Source organism: Clavelina lepadiformis, chromosome 4 (assembly GCF_947623445.1).
Source record: "Clavelina lepadiformis chromosome 4, kaClaLepa1.1, whole genome shotgun sequence".
Classification (NCBI taxonomy): Eukaryota; Metazoa; Chordata; class Ascidiacea; order Aplousobranchia; family Clavelinidae; genus Clavelina; species Clavelina lepadiformis.
In genome coordinates, this window is record NC_135243.1 from 7302714 (window position 1) to 7321246 (window position 18533).

The 18533-nt window shown below is 37.4% G+C and overlaps 2 protein-coding genes across 2 annotated transcripts; both read right to left on the reverse strand.

Moving 5' to 3' along the window:
• Positions 1-3711: 3711 nt before the first annotated feature.
• On the reverse strand, positions 3712-6976 carry LOC143452266 (hydroxyacylglutathione hydrolase, mitochondrial-like). Its single transcript, XM_076953167.1, has one exon. It carries the CDS (start codon positions 6928-6930, stop codon positions 6079-6081), a length of 852 nt encoding a protein of 283 aa, XP_076809282.1. The 5' UTR covers positions 6931-6976; the 3' UTR covers positions 3712-6078.
• Positions 6977-7929: 953 nt separating this feature from the next.
• Positions 7930-13148, reverse strand: LOC143452705 (E-selectin-like). Its single transcript, XM_076953757.1, has 14 exons — positions 12982-13148; positions 12487-12572; positions 12214-12309; positions 11920-12037; positions 11642-11794; positions 11409-11501; positions 11186-11323; positions 10812-11018; positions 10629-10721; positions 10165-10350; positions 9644-9752; positions 9316-9473; positions 8810-8970; positions 7930-8589 (listed from the first exon to the last, which is right to left on the reverse strand). Exons 1-14 carry the CDS (start codon positions 13034-13036, stop codon positions 8365-8367), a joined length of 1878 nt encoding a protein of 625 aa, XP_076809872.1. The 5' UTR covers positions 13037-13148; the 3' UTR covers positions 7930-8364.
• Positions 13149-18533: the final 5385 nt, after the last annotated feature.

Sequence of the window (18533 nt, forward strand, 5' to 3'; positions counted from 1 at the left end):
AAATCTGCTCCTATAAGCAAAACAGACCAGAAAATTTTATCACCAAGATTAAACTCGAAAATGGACTTCTAACCAGATTGATTGACATCATTACCATCTAATATTAATACCAGTGGCTGTCAAAAAATCCCTGGTTTCTGGACAGTTTTTTACAATGTCAACTTTGATTTGTTGATTGTATCGACAGCACAAAATAAGTCCAGGTATAAATTAAAGCTTTCAATACTTCTAATTTCTATTGAAATAATTTAAATTAAAAATTACACAGTGAAACCACAGTATTATCTGCTTCTCGACAGAACCCTATCTACATTATGTGTGGCCGACCCTGCACACAGTCACAGCAAAACAACGGTACAGTTGCACTGTTTGCTGTAGAAACTCGAAATTTGGTAACTTTTCATAAAAAATGTTCAGCTATGTTCATGTTTGTATTATAAAGTTTCATTTTGTAATTTTTGAGGTATTGTCATATTTTCATAATTTTGCCCTCTGCTGTCACCATGAGAGCATTGAAACGTACCGTTATCGTTTAATCTTTCACACACAACTAACTCGATTAACCTGTTCTCTTATGTTTTCGTCCCGAGGTCAGCTGGTTTTACAGGCAATTAAGCACAGTGAAAGCTCGGCGTAACGAAAAAAAACTTCTAGAAATGTATCACTTGTAGAAATACTTAATTTACACTAAATGCACTTTCTTTAGTTTTGCAATTATGCTGTATACAAGAAGCCAGATGGTTTTGCTACTAACTCGTACAAATCCGATCAGTTTACAACGTATAGTTTTCGAGTAATTAACGATTAAAAATTTGTGTGCAGTGTCGGGCACACATAGTCAAAATAGTAATGTCGCTCAACCGGTTTAGATAGGGTTATATTACAGACTATATTCTAAAAATACGTCATATGATTTACACTTCATATAACACGTTACACACGATCCTTTAAAGATCGAAAAAACACAAAGTGTTTTATATACCACAAACTGTACACTGTGCACAACACTACACACTATACCGAAAACGTAGTTATAGAGACACTCTTTAGGGACGTTCCATACTGGTTTTGCGTCTGTGATGACAACGCGTTGTTAAACTGTTCCTGTGCAAGGTACAGGAACTACAGTCAACAAATTCATTAGGACCCAAACTACACGCTCTCACAGTGTAAGTTGCGTATAACGGAAATCGAAAAAATCTTTCGGGTGGTTGACGTTTTCGCAAAATTTGTCTGTGATAGTTTCAAAAGTGTTTCTTTGTTGAAACAAAGTTGTTGAACAACAATTTAAGAACGCTAAGTGTCCCACATTTGAAAGCTATTAACAGAAAGCGATACATTTTCAATACTATTTTACACTATCCATATTAAGATTAACATATAATTATAACTTATGTAGTTTTGAGGTATAGTATCAGGTGGAGGAAAAAATGTCGCTTATTCCCGCATTACATAGCACTGGTGTGCCAAATGGAAAAAGTCAAGTTTGTAGGAGTAAGAGACATTGATACTTGTACAAATCAGAATCTTGTGAATATTTCCTTGCTCTGGTCACTCCAATTAATCAAATTATCGGACCAGCAATGGTTGAGGACTGATATGAAATGATCTGATTTTCTTTCAATTTACGAAGGAAATTTTTCTAATTAATATATAAAGAGTTTTATCACTTTATAAGTTCTGGCTTAACGCTCTTAGTAAGCTACAATTAAATTAACAAAAAAAAAACAAATCTGGCTCCTGATAACTTGTAATAAGCCAACACAGCATTTTGTATATTGGAACTTAAATCATGAAATATAAGAAGAAAAACAAACATTAGAAAGTTTAAGTTTGATTTTCATATGCAAAACAAGTTTATATAACCGATGAAAATAACTTATTAATAAAAATTTCACAACTTTCTTAAACAGTTCCTAATGCAGGATCAACAGGGTGTTTCAAGTCGAACGTCATCAAATTCTAACCAGCAACATGTCCCAGCGTTTGCTTTAACTGGACATATTTTTTGTACCGAATCATTACTTGGTAAGTACCTGTAAAAGCTCGAATAACCATGGTGAAAAATCCGGATCCTTAAAATGAAGAGTTGTCTTTAAAAAGTATTTTGCTATTAGTTAGATTGGTTAGAAATCGTCAGCTCACACGTGTCTATGTTCATGCACAATTGAAAATACCAGAGTCCTAACGAAGTCATCAAACTCGTGTCGCAAGTCACGTCGAGCCACATAAGGCAAATGAGACTCGATTGAGTTCAAGTCAATTGATATGCGAAGCGAAGCTGAAGAAAAAACTAAAATATCGTTTCTGTTATGGTGGTTGGCACCATGTTACCACCAGGCTTGGACCTTTTGTTTCTACTTTATCGCTTTGCTGAAACATTTACGTTCTTTTTCGTTAAATAGCGTTGATTGTTTTGCTTTTTAAATCTGTTCGCTGATTGCCATTTTATCATTCACTTTTATGTTAGTTTAGTTTCTCAGCTATTCCATAATGTTGACACCGTTTTCTATACCTGTCGGCCCATCTGTCTTTGCAAAGGTGCTGGTGAGAAAGTCACATGACCCTGTTAGAAATCAAGATGAGATTTTGTCAGATTCAGAATGGGTGACTCTCACTTCTCAAAAGGGCCAGCAAAAGTCTATCAGCCGTCGTCCAAGTTGATATATAGGGAATTAACGGTAAAATTTACAAAGCAGTATAAATCTTTAAGTAACGTTGAAAATAATTCTCTTGGAACAATATACTTCATGATTATCTGCACAAATTAAAATTCTAACGTTCGAGTAAATCTGGGAGTGACGCTCCGGTTCGTGAAAACACTTAAAATTGATGAAGCTCGTGCCGAGTTTTTAGGCTCGTGTTCTACTCATCTCTAACAAAAGCCATAATTTCTATTTATGAGATTGTTCCATTATGTGGCGCTAAAGTGCAATACTTTGGTCTTGAGACAATCGTAACCTTTATTCGTAATCGATTACCAATTGTTCGCGTTTTCTTGATGATGATATCTTGTTCAAGTAAATTCAAAATTCGTATTTAGTAATCGGTTGACTTTTCAACATTTTACTTCTTCGTTATACCAAAGACGACAGCAATCGATTTATTCGTAATAGCCTTGCTGTTAACACAAAATGTAATCGATGTCATTAGTATTTGTAACGACTAACGTTTATCTAATGCAGTCGTCAATCCTATTCTACATAGAATTGTGTCGTATACTGGTCAGCAGTTATGCACGGCCAACAAATAATAAATCAACATGTATTAACAGACTGCAAGGACAATCAAGCATCGTTTATTGTTGCAAACAAGACCATTGAAATATTATAACAGCATTAACGCAGAACGAAAATGTTACCAAACATCATATTTTTGGGTAGAGGGCTGAATTTGAAATTTATTTTCGGCGTCAAAATTTTGCTATTTGCGCAAACAAAAAGAAGTGCAACCAAACATTCTGTCGTCATGATTAAGTTTCTCTCGCTGTACGTTTTGTTCTAACTTCAATCTGAAAGGCAACGTGTTAATACTATAAGGCTATAGAGCCAATTCGACCATATGAACAACATCATCACTCATCAGCCTATATGACATGGGCATGGCTGTCGAGTAATCATGGCTAAGCCTATGTTCTGCTCAGCACCGTCTTCTAACGGCCGTTGTGTACGATTTTTCCTATTTACCTTCACGTCACTTTTTGACAGCAAATTTGCTTCCGCTAAACATTTATTCGCATTACTTCAAGAAAACATACTCAGTGGAATACATTCAATTAAACAATGCAAAATGTTAACTAAATAAAGAATGGTGTCATTTTTTTTATTCATAAATGATGACTACAGTGACAAAATGCAACGCCAACGTAGGAGGCGTACGCGACAAAGCTTAAGTTATATGAAGTCGGCTATGAGTGGCATCCCTTGCAAACAAGACAAAAACCAGAATTGAGCAAAACTACAAACTATGAGTCAATTAAGTATGTTGGCTAAATTCAGATGATAAAGTGCGTTGGCAAGTATTTCGGTTTTTCTAGATTTCCATTTTCGTAATAAGAATTAACTCCAATATTTTCTGAAGTATATAATTTCTTGTCGAAATTGTGCGTTGACGTCTTTTGTAGAAAATCGGGCATTACTTCCGATCGGAAACGTGCCAGAACATTGGATTTACGTCCCAGACATCATCACCGTGTTGTACTACGGAAATGAAATAATTATTTAAGGGGACCGGCGTCTAACCGGTGATTAAAAATAGTAAAAAGTGCCCAGTCAACTGACTGTCTACGGATGCCCGATTCCTAACGATCGCAAACTGGCACGTGGAGAATTACGTGGACAGTTTACGTTATTATGAACACGATAGATTTCTAGGAAAATGTCAAACGGATTGAATTTCGTGCTTAGAGTGCGTCAATCGCAATTGACAGAAAAAATTTGTGTCTGGTTCCCTCTCTGATCTTGCATAAGTTGTAGTGACAAAATCTGTGCACGAGTTCTTGTTTCAGTTGTCAGTAGACTAAACATGGCATCCTTTGCGGCAACAAAATACTGTATTTACAAATGCAATTTTTTAATGCCACTTCAACGAACCACCACGAAAAACTTTTAGTTGAAATGAGAGAAAAAGCACCGATCCCAAAATATTAGCCTAAAATTGACATCGCCGGTTTACACTACAGAACACAAGTGTTGCAATGCTAATGATTGCAATAGCAAGATTTGATACGTGATGCAAAGATAAAATCACCATATATCTCTGTGACAATGAAACGAAATTCGTGCCATGATAAACCCCATTTCTTCGCCTAGGCATTAAAAATTTCTCGATATGCGTAAAGTTGTTTTACATGTTAATACGAAACGTTTTTGTCGATGCACGAAACGCAATAAATCATGTATTGCTTGACGTTAAGTCCAAGAAATCTAATGACGGTTTGGAACAAGATCAAAATTTTTTTAATCAACATACGCAAGCAACTATAGTAGAGTATTGGCTCATAACCATATTGGAAATTTCACTATGGCTGAAACTATAAGGCTACAGATAACTTGGAACACATTTGGCCTAAGTGGAGTTGAATTGAAAGTAGTTTGAGCTTTAACCAAAGCAAACCTCGCAATTTCGCTCAAGAGATTAGCTTAAAAGTTCAGAAGTCTACAACACTCTACTTATTGCAGAAAAACAGAGCAGCAAAACATATGTAATCCTGTCAAAAGTAGCTATGTTTAAACGTTTTCTGCTAAATGCAACTGTGCCGTGAGTGACATGATTAGCCATAAACCTTTACGTGCAAAAATATAAACAATACTTGATTGAGCCACATTTCTTGCAACATCAACCTTTCGAACCAAAGTTCAAGAAATATGAAAATCATCACTTCAATAACTATAAAACTCACACCCACAGAACGCATATATTTAGCATAACAGTAAAATAAAAGCGACGAAATTAGTCATGATTTAGTCACAATGTATTTACTCTATCATATCAGTAATTAATCATTCATATTGTACAACATATTGTAAATATTTGAGTGAAATTACATAATCTCAGTCTTGAATATTAGCACAAGGCTTTAAAACAATGGTTCAAAACCAGTCCTAAAACATCCTTTCAGCTACCCAGACTTGTCCTTACAGGTAAAAATTTAGTGCATTTTATAAAATAATGCAACCAATATAAATATTACTTGTGAGAGACCTATCTTTAAAGGAAATCACAGTAAATTTGTCATTTACAAGACTGGCAAAATAATTGTTCACACTAATCTATTAAAAAAGCAGAGAACAATAAACAAGTAGTACTATCCTACTATCCTGTGGGTGTCAAGTTATACAGTCAATATGACAACCCACTAGTAAAAATGGCCATTTATTTGGAAGGCTTCCTAAAGAATGGGTGTTGAATTTGACTTGGTAGTAAAACAGTCTGAGAACCACTGTTTGAAGCAAGGTCTTCAGTATTTAAACTCAATTAAACACTTAAACATATGTTCAAAAAAGTCTGGCACCAATGAATTGCAAATGGTGGGTTTACGAAGTACTGAAAATGCTCAGACCAGAAATAAATAAATACTTAAACCTTTGGCTTAAAATTATCCTTTTCATTTCGTAGAAATCCCATTGTTTTTATTCCATCCGAGGTATGGCACCTCCTTTGGACCACAGGATCATTAACTCTCATAAATGGATTATATTCTAACTCCTCACCAATGGTGGAAGGTATGGTTGGTAAATTTTCCATTCTCTGTTTCATTGCCCATTGAAGTTTATTTTGCACACTGGGGTTGTCTGGTTCAGCAAATTTAGCATACTTCAAGTTGCTTACGCTGTATTCATGGCCGCAGTAAACTTTGGTATTGCTTGGGAGCTTTGACAGGATGTTCACCAAAGCATGGTACATTTCGGAAGGCGTCCCCTCGAAAAATTTTCCACAACCAGCCAAAAAGAGAGTATCTCCAGTGAACACTGCAGCAGGCTCTTCATTAGACTCAACGAAGTAACAAATATGACCAGATGTGTGACATGGTGTAAACAGGCTTCTCACAGAGAGCGAGCCAATTTTAAAGCAGAAGTCATGAGCCAAAGGTGTAGTAACTCCAGCAATTCTGGTGTCCCCTCCATACACGGTTAAACCTTTGACTTTCGCGATTATGTCCTCGTTTCCACCAGCGTGATCCCAGTGATGGTGGGTTGTAAGCACCGTAGTCAACTTGACACCTTCGTCGGCTGCAGCTTTTATAATCTTATCAGGCTCAACAGGGTCCACTGCTGCTGCTTCATTAGTGGTTTCATCCACCAACAAATACATGTAATTATCCTCTAACGCCGGTACAATCTTAACCCTCATGTTTTTTAAATAACTATTAAACGGCTTCGAATGGTAAGTCAACAACCTTTTCGCAATATCGAACACAATCTTAACCATTCTTGGCAAGAACACTGCTGCAATACAAACGATTTTAGCATCACGAGCGAGCACACCTTCGATTTGTTTGCTTGGCAAACAAAGTCAAACGCAGTCATGCGTATCAGTTTATGTTTCCAAAAAACTTTTTAAAAATATTATAAAATATTTAAAAATTTGTAAGCATGTGGCACTTTAAGTTAAGGGGCTGAAAGCCCATCTGAAGGCCTATCTTAAACAATACAAAATAACATTTTTCAACTTGCATTTGCTACTAAACAAGTCCGGTCACCTAGCTGAGTTTTTGTATCCACCAAGAAGTAGAATAAACATACTTAATGCAGTATTTTGAGCAAATTCTCGTATCTGGAATTTTCACACCAAATACTTAAACTTTGAAACAACTTTTTTCCTTACATTTTCCAAAAAAAGCAGCCAAAAAGCCTTAATTTTGAACCAACACAAAATGTCAACTTTAGCCTGGGCCTACACTCAGCATACGTCATAACAACAACAAACCAACACAAATTAACGTAACATGCGCACTGGACCGGAACTATTTATGCAACCTTCGTCACAATCGCCAAGTCGCCGTTTCAAAACTGTTTAAAATGGTATTACAGCCCTTTAAGGATAATGTGTTTCATCATTCAGAATGATAATATATATAAAATAAAAACTAACAATATACTAAAATAAAAACTAGCAAAACTACCGGTCCTGGTACCGGTTCAGTCCTGGTCTTGTATTGTCGTGGAAAGTGCACAATATTTATAAAATAAACGTAGGTCTATTCTTGCATTTTTGCAGCTATAAACTACCATAGTCCTCATAAGATCATGAATAATTTCAATGAAATTATCAAGATATACAAAAAGTATTTTGATTTTTCAGATAAATTTCAAAAGATGTAAGTTATATATATAAGTTTTAGGCATTATACCAGAGATGATTCATAGCAGGCACTCTGCAAACTGATAAGAGACATTCCTAGTTTTCTACAGTAAATTGAACAAGCAGTTTTTCTTTCTGAGTGGTGTATTTACGCAATGTGTGAAGCGCGCATGTCGAAATTAAATAAGTGACACAAGATAAAAGGAACAAAGCAAAAAACATTATAAGATAAAACATGATTCATAAGTTATAGGATACGAACTACCCTTAGAACAACTTGACTACGATGGGTTAGGTTAAGGGCGTCAAGATAAAACACCTTGAAAAAATATGCAATAACTGAAGAAACCGAGTACAACGGAAAAGGAAAAGCGCCATAATGCAGGGTTACACTTTAAGCGTTTTACTATGGCACAGTGTCGAGCACTCTGCGGTAACGACAAGCGAAATATAAGAAATAATGTTTCCAGAACATTATAAGCCTTGCGTGAAATATTTTGGCGAGAAAGCAAGGGATCGTTTTTCCCAGGAGGACGCAGCTAAAGTCAACTGGCACCAAATTTAAGGGATGTGCAAGCGCACGACTTCTTGAAAATCGTCTGTTTCCTCTCCACAGTTGGGAGTGTCGCAAAGATGCTTCATCACATGGTCCGCGATTTCCTTGGTCAGTCCTTCGTATCCTCTTCGGACGAACATCACGTTTTTGAAGGAGCCGGCCACTTCCCGAAGTTCGTCCAAATCGACGTAATCAAAGTTGGAATCCGGTTCGATACCCAGCGCGAAGATCTAACAGGAAACGTGTATAGGGTTAAACCAAGTCTTAATATAAATACCACAGCAAACGCCTTGAAGGAATTTCCCGTTTAGTTTCAGTTCATTTAGAAAGAGCTAACGGCGGTTTCTGAGTATTACAATCTGTAGTTAATGGAAATGTGCGTTATTTATATAAATGACTCGTTGTTTCGAGGATGCATTAAACGTTGTCGGTCTAAACTTATATCTTTACCGTGGCTTTTTCTCGCAACTTCTTGGCTGGTCCCAAAACGTCATCAGTTGCCCGACCGTCGGTGATGACTAGAACAACGTTCTTTGCTTTACGGCGTTCTCCATTTCTACGTTTAAAAATTTCGAAATTGACGTAATCGAGTGCTTTCCCTGTGTTGGTTGCTGAAAAGAGAAAAAGGATGTTTTAAAAATATGCAAAGCAGAACTTCCTAGGATGTTATGTTCGGTACAGTGACGTTGTGGTCTCTATGGACATGTTATGTAGGTCAAGAGAGATTGTTTTTTGCAGTGCTAAGGTTGGTTGTTTTTGAAAATTTAAACTGATTTAGAATAACACAGTTTGAGAGATTTTTGTATCTTCTTAACTATTAACAGTTAACAATCCATCGTCCATATAACCAGACCACAACATCCAGATGTTAATATTATCAACACATCATCACTCATTTGATAAGTTTTAACTTTCAATAAATTCAACGAATGAATAATTTCATTCATTCAGCTTACTTTCTGCTTGCCACTGGAACCGGACGTTGTTGATATTTTTGATCAATTGCTTTTGACGATTAAGGAATTTGTTGAATAATATTTTCGATTTTAGGTCGACATCTTTGCTGTAAGATATCACAGACACCCTTGCGGCTCCGTCACCAATTTCAACCTCTCTGTACAGTTCACAAAAAACTTAGCATTACAAACTATTTAATTTCTGCAAGCACTAGAAACAAACTATATGATTCAGAGAGAAACAAAACCATGTAAAAATAATAAACCGCATTAATAAGTTTATCTGCGATTTTGAATGCAAAGGAAAATTCACTGGAAACAGATTTACCTTAGAAAATCTCGGACAAATTTCAAAAGCCTGTCCCAGTTCGCGGCACCAATAGAACCAGAAGAATCAAGCACAATAGCGAGGTCCATGACTGTAACGGGACAATGACCTGCAAAAGAAAATCTCACATTTCAATCCATTTTTAAAACAAGCATAAAACTGGTTCCACGACAATTAACCGTGGGAAAATGACCGCGAACAAACTCACCGGGGACAACTGACCGGGGGACAACTGACCGTGACGCAAATTTACCTAGAACCAACTGACCTTAAATCATATTATCACTTAAATCATATAATTTGAATAAACAACAATGCTAATTTGCGTAAAAAATAAAAATAAAATGCGTAGCGGTTGATTTGTGTCGCCGGCCAATTTGTTGCCGGTCAGTTGACCACGACCAATTGTCGCCGGTGAATTTGTTCACGGTCAATTGACGTGATCCCCATAAAACTACCGTAAAATAGCCAAATAAAACTCGCAGTTCAACAGTCTTTTGAAAGTTGGCAAAATTACTTACGGACGCAACAAGCTGGCATCGAGTTCCACATTGTGTCTTCCATGCAAGTGATTTCGGTTCTGTTGTCGGGAAAAAGACGTCTGCCTTCGTCGCATTCAACCGTACACCGTGATCCGATTTCGTAATCGTTAGTACATGTCACCTCCCCGCCGTCTACCTTGCCAAAGTCGTCACAAAGGTTGTCGCCTGCAAGAAAAAATGTTTTGATATTTAGATAATACGCCCGTGTTAAAGTTTCCTTTAAGATTGTGCTGGGCGGTACCAGTTAACCACTATACGACGTTACAGCAGCTGAGCCAGGTATTTAACCTTAATCTTAACCGCGAAGTCTTAACAAATCACAAACAGCGCGGCTAGAATACTGCGATCTAGCAAAGTTTAACATATATAACCAGTTTAACTGGTAATACTGAGAGAGAATGTGCAAAATATCTAAGAACAGTGTCTTCTCTAGTTGAACTTACGGACACAAGTAGGTGGAGCTCTGTTGAACCTCGGGGCCTTAGCCAAGGAATCGTAAACACACTCAGCATCTTCGTCTCCGTCAAGCAAGTAACCTATAAAAGTAAAAGTTGTGAGTCTACTGCACTGATATCCACTGCTACAATTACGCAATGAGAAGGTCATTGTGACGTAATCAAACCTACCTTCTTGACAGTCGTATCGGCATTGCGTTTCAACTTCGACTGCACCGTCAACCTCCGCTCCGTTGCAATGTCTCAATCCAAAGTCCGAAAGAGGAGGAAGCGTGCAATACCTTGGGACACAAATGGGAGCTTCCTCATCGAATCTGGAAAATTTTACATCAGCATAGTGGACGCAGGTGGAGTCCTTTGATCCGTCCAACATATAACCTAGAAAATAATCAAATATATTAAATGAATGGATGATAATAAAGTTCAAAGTCGGGATGTTAACCGACATGTTGCCTCAAATAACAGTTAATAGTTAACATAAGTTAATAGCATAACTAGTACAAGGTTATTATATAGAGCGATATTAACCTACAAACAATACCAACCTTCGTCGCAATCAAAGTAGCATCGAGTTCCAACCTCCACCGACTCCTCCAGAACTTCCGGATCACAAACTTGGGAGCCAAATTTAGGAGTTTCGAGAAGTTTGCATGGTGGGGGCGGTACGAAGATATCAGCGGGTCCTGATGAGGAGAAAAGATTAGATTGAGAACATCCGGAATAGCTTAATACTAAATACTGGGGATTTTGCCGCTGAAGTTAACTCACTTGGTAAGCAGAGTGGGGCAGGGTCGTTGAACGCAGCTGTGGTATCCGATGTGCTAACGCATTCACTGCTCGTTTCACCCAATAGATTGTAACCTGCGTATGACGAAGAAAACTTGCTAAACGCAAACACGGCGTATTTGGTCGGTTATTTACCTCCTAGTTTAAAAAACGCACAACTTTGCACAAACGTGGTCATTGCACGTTTTTTGAGCTTTCAAGTCCCGTTTAAGTACCTTCAACGCACGAAAACTCGCACACTGTTCCAATTTCGGACTCGGAGTCTGATTGCGGTTCCCCGTCCGCATTTGTGCATGCTTTGATACCATTTGTTGGCGTTGGAAGCGCTTCGCATGTAACTTCGTCTGGCTCCACAGCCTCAACTGGAACTAAAATCGAAGATTAAAATTAGAAAAGCTTACACCATTCGTAATCGTGTTTTCTATTCTATTACGCCATAACAAAGCAGCGGTTGCGGTGTCGTAATCGTTTGCTTGTTTCCTTATTTACTTACGTCCATTGCTGCAGTCAGCGTTAGGCCAATTACAATTCGTTGTGTTGCAACAGCATCTGCACACTGAGCTTGGCATTTCAGTATTGCATTGGGTCGGATACCAAGCCGGTCGGTTGTTCTGTAGATGCAGTTTTTGTTAATAATTTACATAAATATTTACCTATTTAGCTGTATTTTTTCCCTTAAGTTTCGCACATTCGGTTGAAAACATAGAAGTGTGATACCAAGTTATAGAATAATCATAAATCTTTTTCTTTACCTAGACGTTAAGTTAAAACGAGTCAAAAAAATTACCTGTAAGAAATTATTCTGGCAAGCCAAGGCCTGTTTACAACGTTTTGTGATTCTGATGCCGTCGTCACCAGTCCTCACTTCATTCTGACAAGCGTTCTATAAAAAGAACTCCAAATTATCAACCGATAGATCACGCGAGATTATAAAGAACCAAACACAGCTGCACGTATTGCTATTAATGTAATTTCTACGACAGCAGGTTGGTACGGCCGGCCCGGTTCCATGCCCGGCACTGGACTCGACCTCGCCCATCGGAAACTATTTTCAACCTACCTCGTTGGGCAGACATTCTTGTAATCGACCGAGTAATTGGCAAACGTCATTAGACGGGGCGTTCTCACAGACCCAGCAGCTCAAACCTGTAATTTAAAAACACTCAAGTTGGAATATTTTTGCGGATTATTTTCGAGTTTTAAGAGGATTTTCGTGTTTTTCAAGATACTCTTAAGCAATTATAAACGTTTTAGCTGAAGATTAGTTGCGTCGGATTTAAATTAATGAATGCGATGAAATTTTTCATCTGAACGTCGTGGGAATGGTTGATTATGAAAGCGTTACATAACCTACTGTTAATCAAACTTATTATTCTTAAAACAAAACTATTTATATGATATTAACATTTAGCCGTAAGTGAAATCCTCGCATTAAAAACTATAGTTTTAAAAATAACAAATTGTTAATTTGCAAATAGTAGAACTATTTTTTAAAAATTAACAAAAACATTAATGTTACAATAGTTTGCACTAAGCCAAAGCATCAATCTCATACCGTCAACTGAAGCTGCGAAGAGAGCAAAAATTGTAAAAATCGCTAAAATCTTCATCTTCTTCTCAAAAGTAAAGTCAATCTTCTGAAGATAATCTTCTTCAAGGAAAAGTAGTCAAACTGAGTGTTTTTTAAATCATGTAATCTTCGTTGCTTTAAAACTCTCTGAATTCTTGAACCCGATTTGGAGCTTTTATAAGCGAACAGGCAGCCCGGTGGCATTTTTTTCTCACGTAAATTTTTTCTTCCTAAGCTGCGCGTCACGTGCCTTTCGTGATTGTAGTTTCACATGAGCCGGATTGTGACGTCATTACGTAGCACGTTTTAATCGCAGCAGGGAGTATGATAATTGGGAAAATGCAGGGACTTATGAGACCATAACTGGAGGGAGATTTTGCTTGTTTTTATTGTAGCGGTAATTATGAGTGATCAGGGTGTTGATTGCAAAATCAAGTCACGTATTTTCTATCAGACCGTTCGTCTCCGTTTGCACGAAGATTTCATTTTGAAAATGTCATCAATAGAAAGAAACAACCTATCCATTACCACCCTGTTTGCTTTTGGCACGTTTGCTTCATATTTAAACGCTGTGGTTGGTGATTGACGCTTTAGCTATTAACTCGATAACTTATTAATTTTCTTTGGCCGCAAATAAACATGCTTTTCGAGTTGGCATAATTTCGATGCCAAATTTACGGGGAAATGTCCAAGATAGTTTTGATCAGTTGTCACGCAACCCTATACAAAGGCCATATGTAACGAGTAGGTCGTACCTTTGCTTTACCAAGGGATTTTTACGTTTTAAATGTCTCAATGAAATGTCATAAATTATTACCGAGAATTGGTTACAGTAATGAAAATGCCACTTTTTCGATAAAGCGATTTTTGACAAATTAAAGTCAACAGTAATCAGCGTAAAACTTCGTAAAACGCTGACCAGCACATTATCTGCGACCAAATAAGCGTGCCTCGAAGAGCCAGGCGGCAAAAACTGTGAACATCAAATCTGAGTTTATTTTGAAGATCAACTGTCAAAAATTAGCGCCAGTAACTTTTCACTCTGAAATGTAAATCAAACCAAAGAGAAAATGTTTTGAGTGCGACGTAGAATTAAAATATCAAATGTGTAACAACACAGTCAACGAATAATTATTATAATTATAATTAACGCATAAAACTAGCGTACATAGCTAGCACTTAGAAATGACTACACTTGATGCTAAGTGACGAAACAATCAAAAGTTTGAACAAATACGAATATGGACACCTACCCATTGCTTAATATGGTAATTGGCAACAGCTTGTCTTCATACAAAGCAGCTTATTGGCAAAGTCACACCTACATGTCTCATTGTCACGGGCATTAGGCTATACTTGGTTACCAAATTAGTTTCCAGGACAGGATTAAAGACTACGTAATCGTCTATCGATTGGCGTGGCTTCGCACCCGATAAACATATTTGTGTACACCGCGTGGCTGTCGCCTCGCGCCACCAAAATATCTTATTCAGTGGTTGTGAAAGGTATTAACTTATTGTTTCTTAATCACGCGAAATTGACGTTTATAAATTCGTCATGGGCAATACAATGAGTCAGTAAGTGAGAAATGTTCTTTCGAATATGCCGGTCGATCCACATTTCGTTAGTTTTATTAAAAATTCTTTCTAAAATCATCATCAAAGATGATTAGACTGTCGTCGAGAAGCATGTTTTTTAAAAAGCAAGTCATTTCAATCGCGTGCTAACCATCCAAAACCGCAAAAGGTTTTTAACTTATTTACGGCTGTTAAAACCATCGTGTTTACACTCGGAGCAGCGAACTTCGAGCTGATGACTACACCGAAGCCTTATCTGCGGTATAAATCGAGGCATTGACATTATCTTCGGCTTACAAGTTACAACTGTTGAAATACTTGCTAGTCAAAACTCGTAGAAATTAAGTCGACAATTAAATCACCGTGTTTGGGCAATATATAAGTATACGGCTAAATCACAAAATAACCGATATAATTATAAGCGGTTTTCATTTAACATTCTTCATTGCCAAATTTAATTTCGGATTATGGCTGTGAACTACATACAGATGTCGCGAAACTTGTTACGAATTCTAAAAACCATATCCTTAGTTGGTTATTGAAACCGTATTAAGTTACTACAGATAACGCAAATAATAGCTGTTATTATCCTACAACAGGTCAATTTGAAACCTCATTGGTTATTTATCGTAGACCATAATTGGTGAATAACATGTCCATTTGCGTGTGGGTTTGAGAAAACAAGTTTGACGTAACAAAAGATTGGGAAAATTGTTACGTGACAACGTGCAGCAAACAAACGTGATAAGTGCCCCTGTCGTGTGTGATAAATTATTGTTTTGGCATCTGCGTCCCCACCGGATGCTCATAAAAGACCATTAAAGCGACATGTTGTTTATGACATTTCACACCATTGTCCATTTCGAACGAAGTGGACACTTGACGTCACGGCTACAACATTTAACTCACACGCTTATTGGTGGGTATCGCGTGGACCGGAAATGGGGGCGCCGGAAATGCGTGCCCAGAAAGGTTTAGATTTAGAGGTGGCAAAAACAAAAGATAATCATTATTTTAAAATCTTGGCAAATATCTCGCCACATTCGGGCGTACAGCTGCAAGGCGCATGTTTTATTTATACTTTCTTGGTATTGATGTGCAACAACGAACGCAAAAGGCATACCCTAAGAAGAGTTACCGCGTGATTGTAGACACGAAAGCTGACCAGTGACCACACAAAAAAAGGTATACCGGATGCTAGAGACTTGGTTAAGGGCACGCGACGACGCAAGCACGCAACTTGCGTGTCAAGAATGGCAGAGACAATTATTTATCGGAGCAATAGGTTGCTAAGAATCCAAACAAGACTAATGTGTTGTATATTTTAGGAAGGGTATTTGCACAACAAATCACACATCCTATCATATAACAGTGATAAAATCTCACCTTATTAAGGTTTTCACAGCCCTAATTGCAGCATTGAACACATGCTGCAATAGTAATTTGAATCGCGTCATACGTACTGTCATCTCAGACTTTAGAGAAATTCTACATTTAACCAAATTTACATTATTACTAATAGTAACACGCCCGAAAGTTCTTGAAACTGGAAGAAGTGGACTGGTAAACTTTGGCACGTAGACATAGATTACGGAACCGATTACATATTACAGGAAACATTCCATCATAAATATTGCTCGTATATGCCTGAAAAAATAAGCAAACAACCGGGTTTTAGATCAGTTTGGAATGTTGACCATGTGAGGGCATCCTCAAAATAGAACATTACTCAAACGGTCGGACAGTGTGGTTGAAATTACGAGTGACTTCAGCATTTGGAATGTCCAAAAATAACAGACTATACCTAGTAATAATGTTAATAACAATTATCTGGAAATGTCATAGGTCATGTGGAGCCTAAAACCGATTTTGTAATCATCATAAGAGCTTATTAATGTTAACTTGGGAATTTATTACTAGTTTTTTCTCTCTTTGGGATACGCCTACAAGCTGAAGCTTTGAAATTTTAAGTAGCGTTAAAAATACTTAATTTTCTCAAAACAACGCTCATGTACATACACAAACAGAAAATACTGATCTAACTATTTCAAAACAAAACATAACTGTTGCAGCGTTAGACCGCATTTCACTCCAAAAACTCAAATCAGTTACAAGATGCAATAAATGGCAAGTCAGGATATTGTACCTGTTGTGGCCAGTCTCAAGAACAATGCTCGGATGTCAATCAAAGTGAAGGTAGCATTTAACGTCGAAATATAATTGCGCTGTAACAAATGCAATCGCAGTCCATATCGTGCAGCATGAAAATCAGGAGACGGCGTTTTTGGAATATTGGATATAAGGAAACCATCGAAATAACAAAAATGTGATTTGAAATAAAATTGTAAATCTCAGTGATAAAACGCAGCTATTAAAAAGCGGACAGCAATTCACACAACGCAACCAACTGCAAAGGGACATTGGAATTCGTGTGAGTGCGCAATTGCGGTCGATATCCACTTCACAAACCGTCCGACAACATGACGTCATTTGTGGAAAATTGCAGCTTTCACGAATAATGAAGCGTTGTAAGCGATTTGCTAATTTTCTATACAAGTCGTGAACTCTAGAGACCAAGTGGCAAATTTTAGCGGCGGGTGTTGAATACACTTGAAGTTTTGTATTTTTTTTTCGTGAAATTTTAATGGAGCAAGTGAGAATGCAACGTTTCTTGAAATTGTGTCTTCTATCTAAAACCAAACCGGTCGCTTCGGTTTTCACAAACTGTCACGAGGTACGAACACCAGTCACGACATGTAGTAAGTTTTGAGCTGCAACCAACCTAAATCCAAGCCGTAGCACGCTTATGTAACATATTCGTAGCAAAAATCTCTTAGATGGCATAAAATTCGTTACAATTTCATTAAAGAACTTGGTGGCTTCGGCCTAGTGATAAAGCCTAAAGCTCTAACCTTTAACACAAAACCACCAGATATGATTAGAAACATGTTCACTCGTTTATGATTAGATATCAAAATAAACTAACAAAACCGCTGCTTCATGAAAAACACGATTACTGCTTTAGAGAGACATTTAAAATGTCAAAAACTAACCAAGACAGAGCACTAAGCCCAGGTCAAAAGTATGGAAATCTTGTTTGAATCCTATTACTAGCAGTACATTGAAATGACCGTAGAAACGAACGAAACAATACTAGCAATACTCGCACAAGGTGTGGAGTATTGCAAACCGAATGCAGCTTTTCGGCCTTTTCAGTGTTTTCAAACAGACTAAGAAATCATGGCCTTTCTATCCCAGCTATTTCGCCTGAGGATAAATATGCTTGGTTTCCTTTTTATGTTCCTTTGACGCACTTGGCGTCGTTTTCCAAGACATTAAAACGCTTAGCGAGAGCAAAATGTTGTGTTGGGTGGCCAGGATTCGTAGACTTGGGACTGGATACGCAATTAACCTTTAACATAACTTCAAAAGATTAAGTGCTGTGTCATTTTCTAGTAATTTTTTAGGTCACGATTATGACGACAACGGAATGCTGATGGTATGCTGTACGGTCTCCAATTTTATAAACAACAAAACAAAAATATTTGGCAAGTGAAATTAACAGCTCTAACTAAATAGCCACAGATACTGTCTGTAATGTTCCATTGCCTGCATTTCACCTCTCAAACGCCGATTACTGGTTAGTAACAAGATCAAATGTAATTATACGGTTTAGCAAATGAAAATACGCTGAGCAGTATATTTCAAATGACTGCGTTTATTGTTATGGCGATGATATATCGCTCCAAACATGCCAGACCGTGATCTTTTTATTTTTATGCGGCCAGAATTCATTACCAAATTGGCCAGAAACTGACAAAAATCCCCTTGCAAGCAAATTAACATTGTTTCAAAGCTTTATCGGGGACAATTTACGTACATCGAGGGCTACAGGGCTGAGAAAATGGGAAAACATGCTCGAAAGTGCGTGTTTTCTTATGATCGTTGATCAAGGCAAAG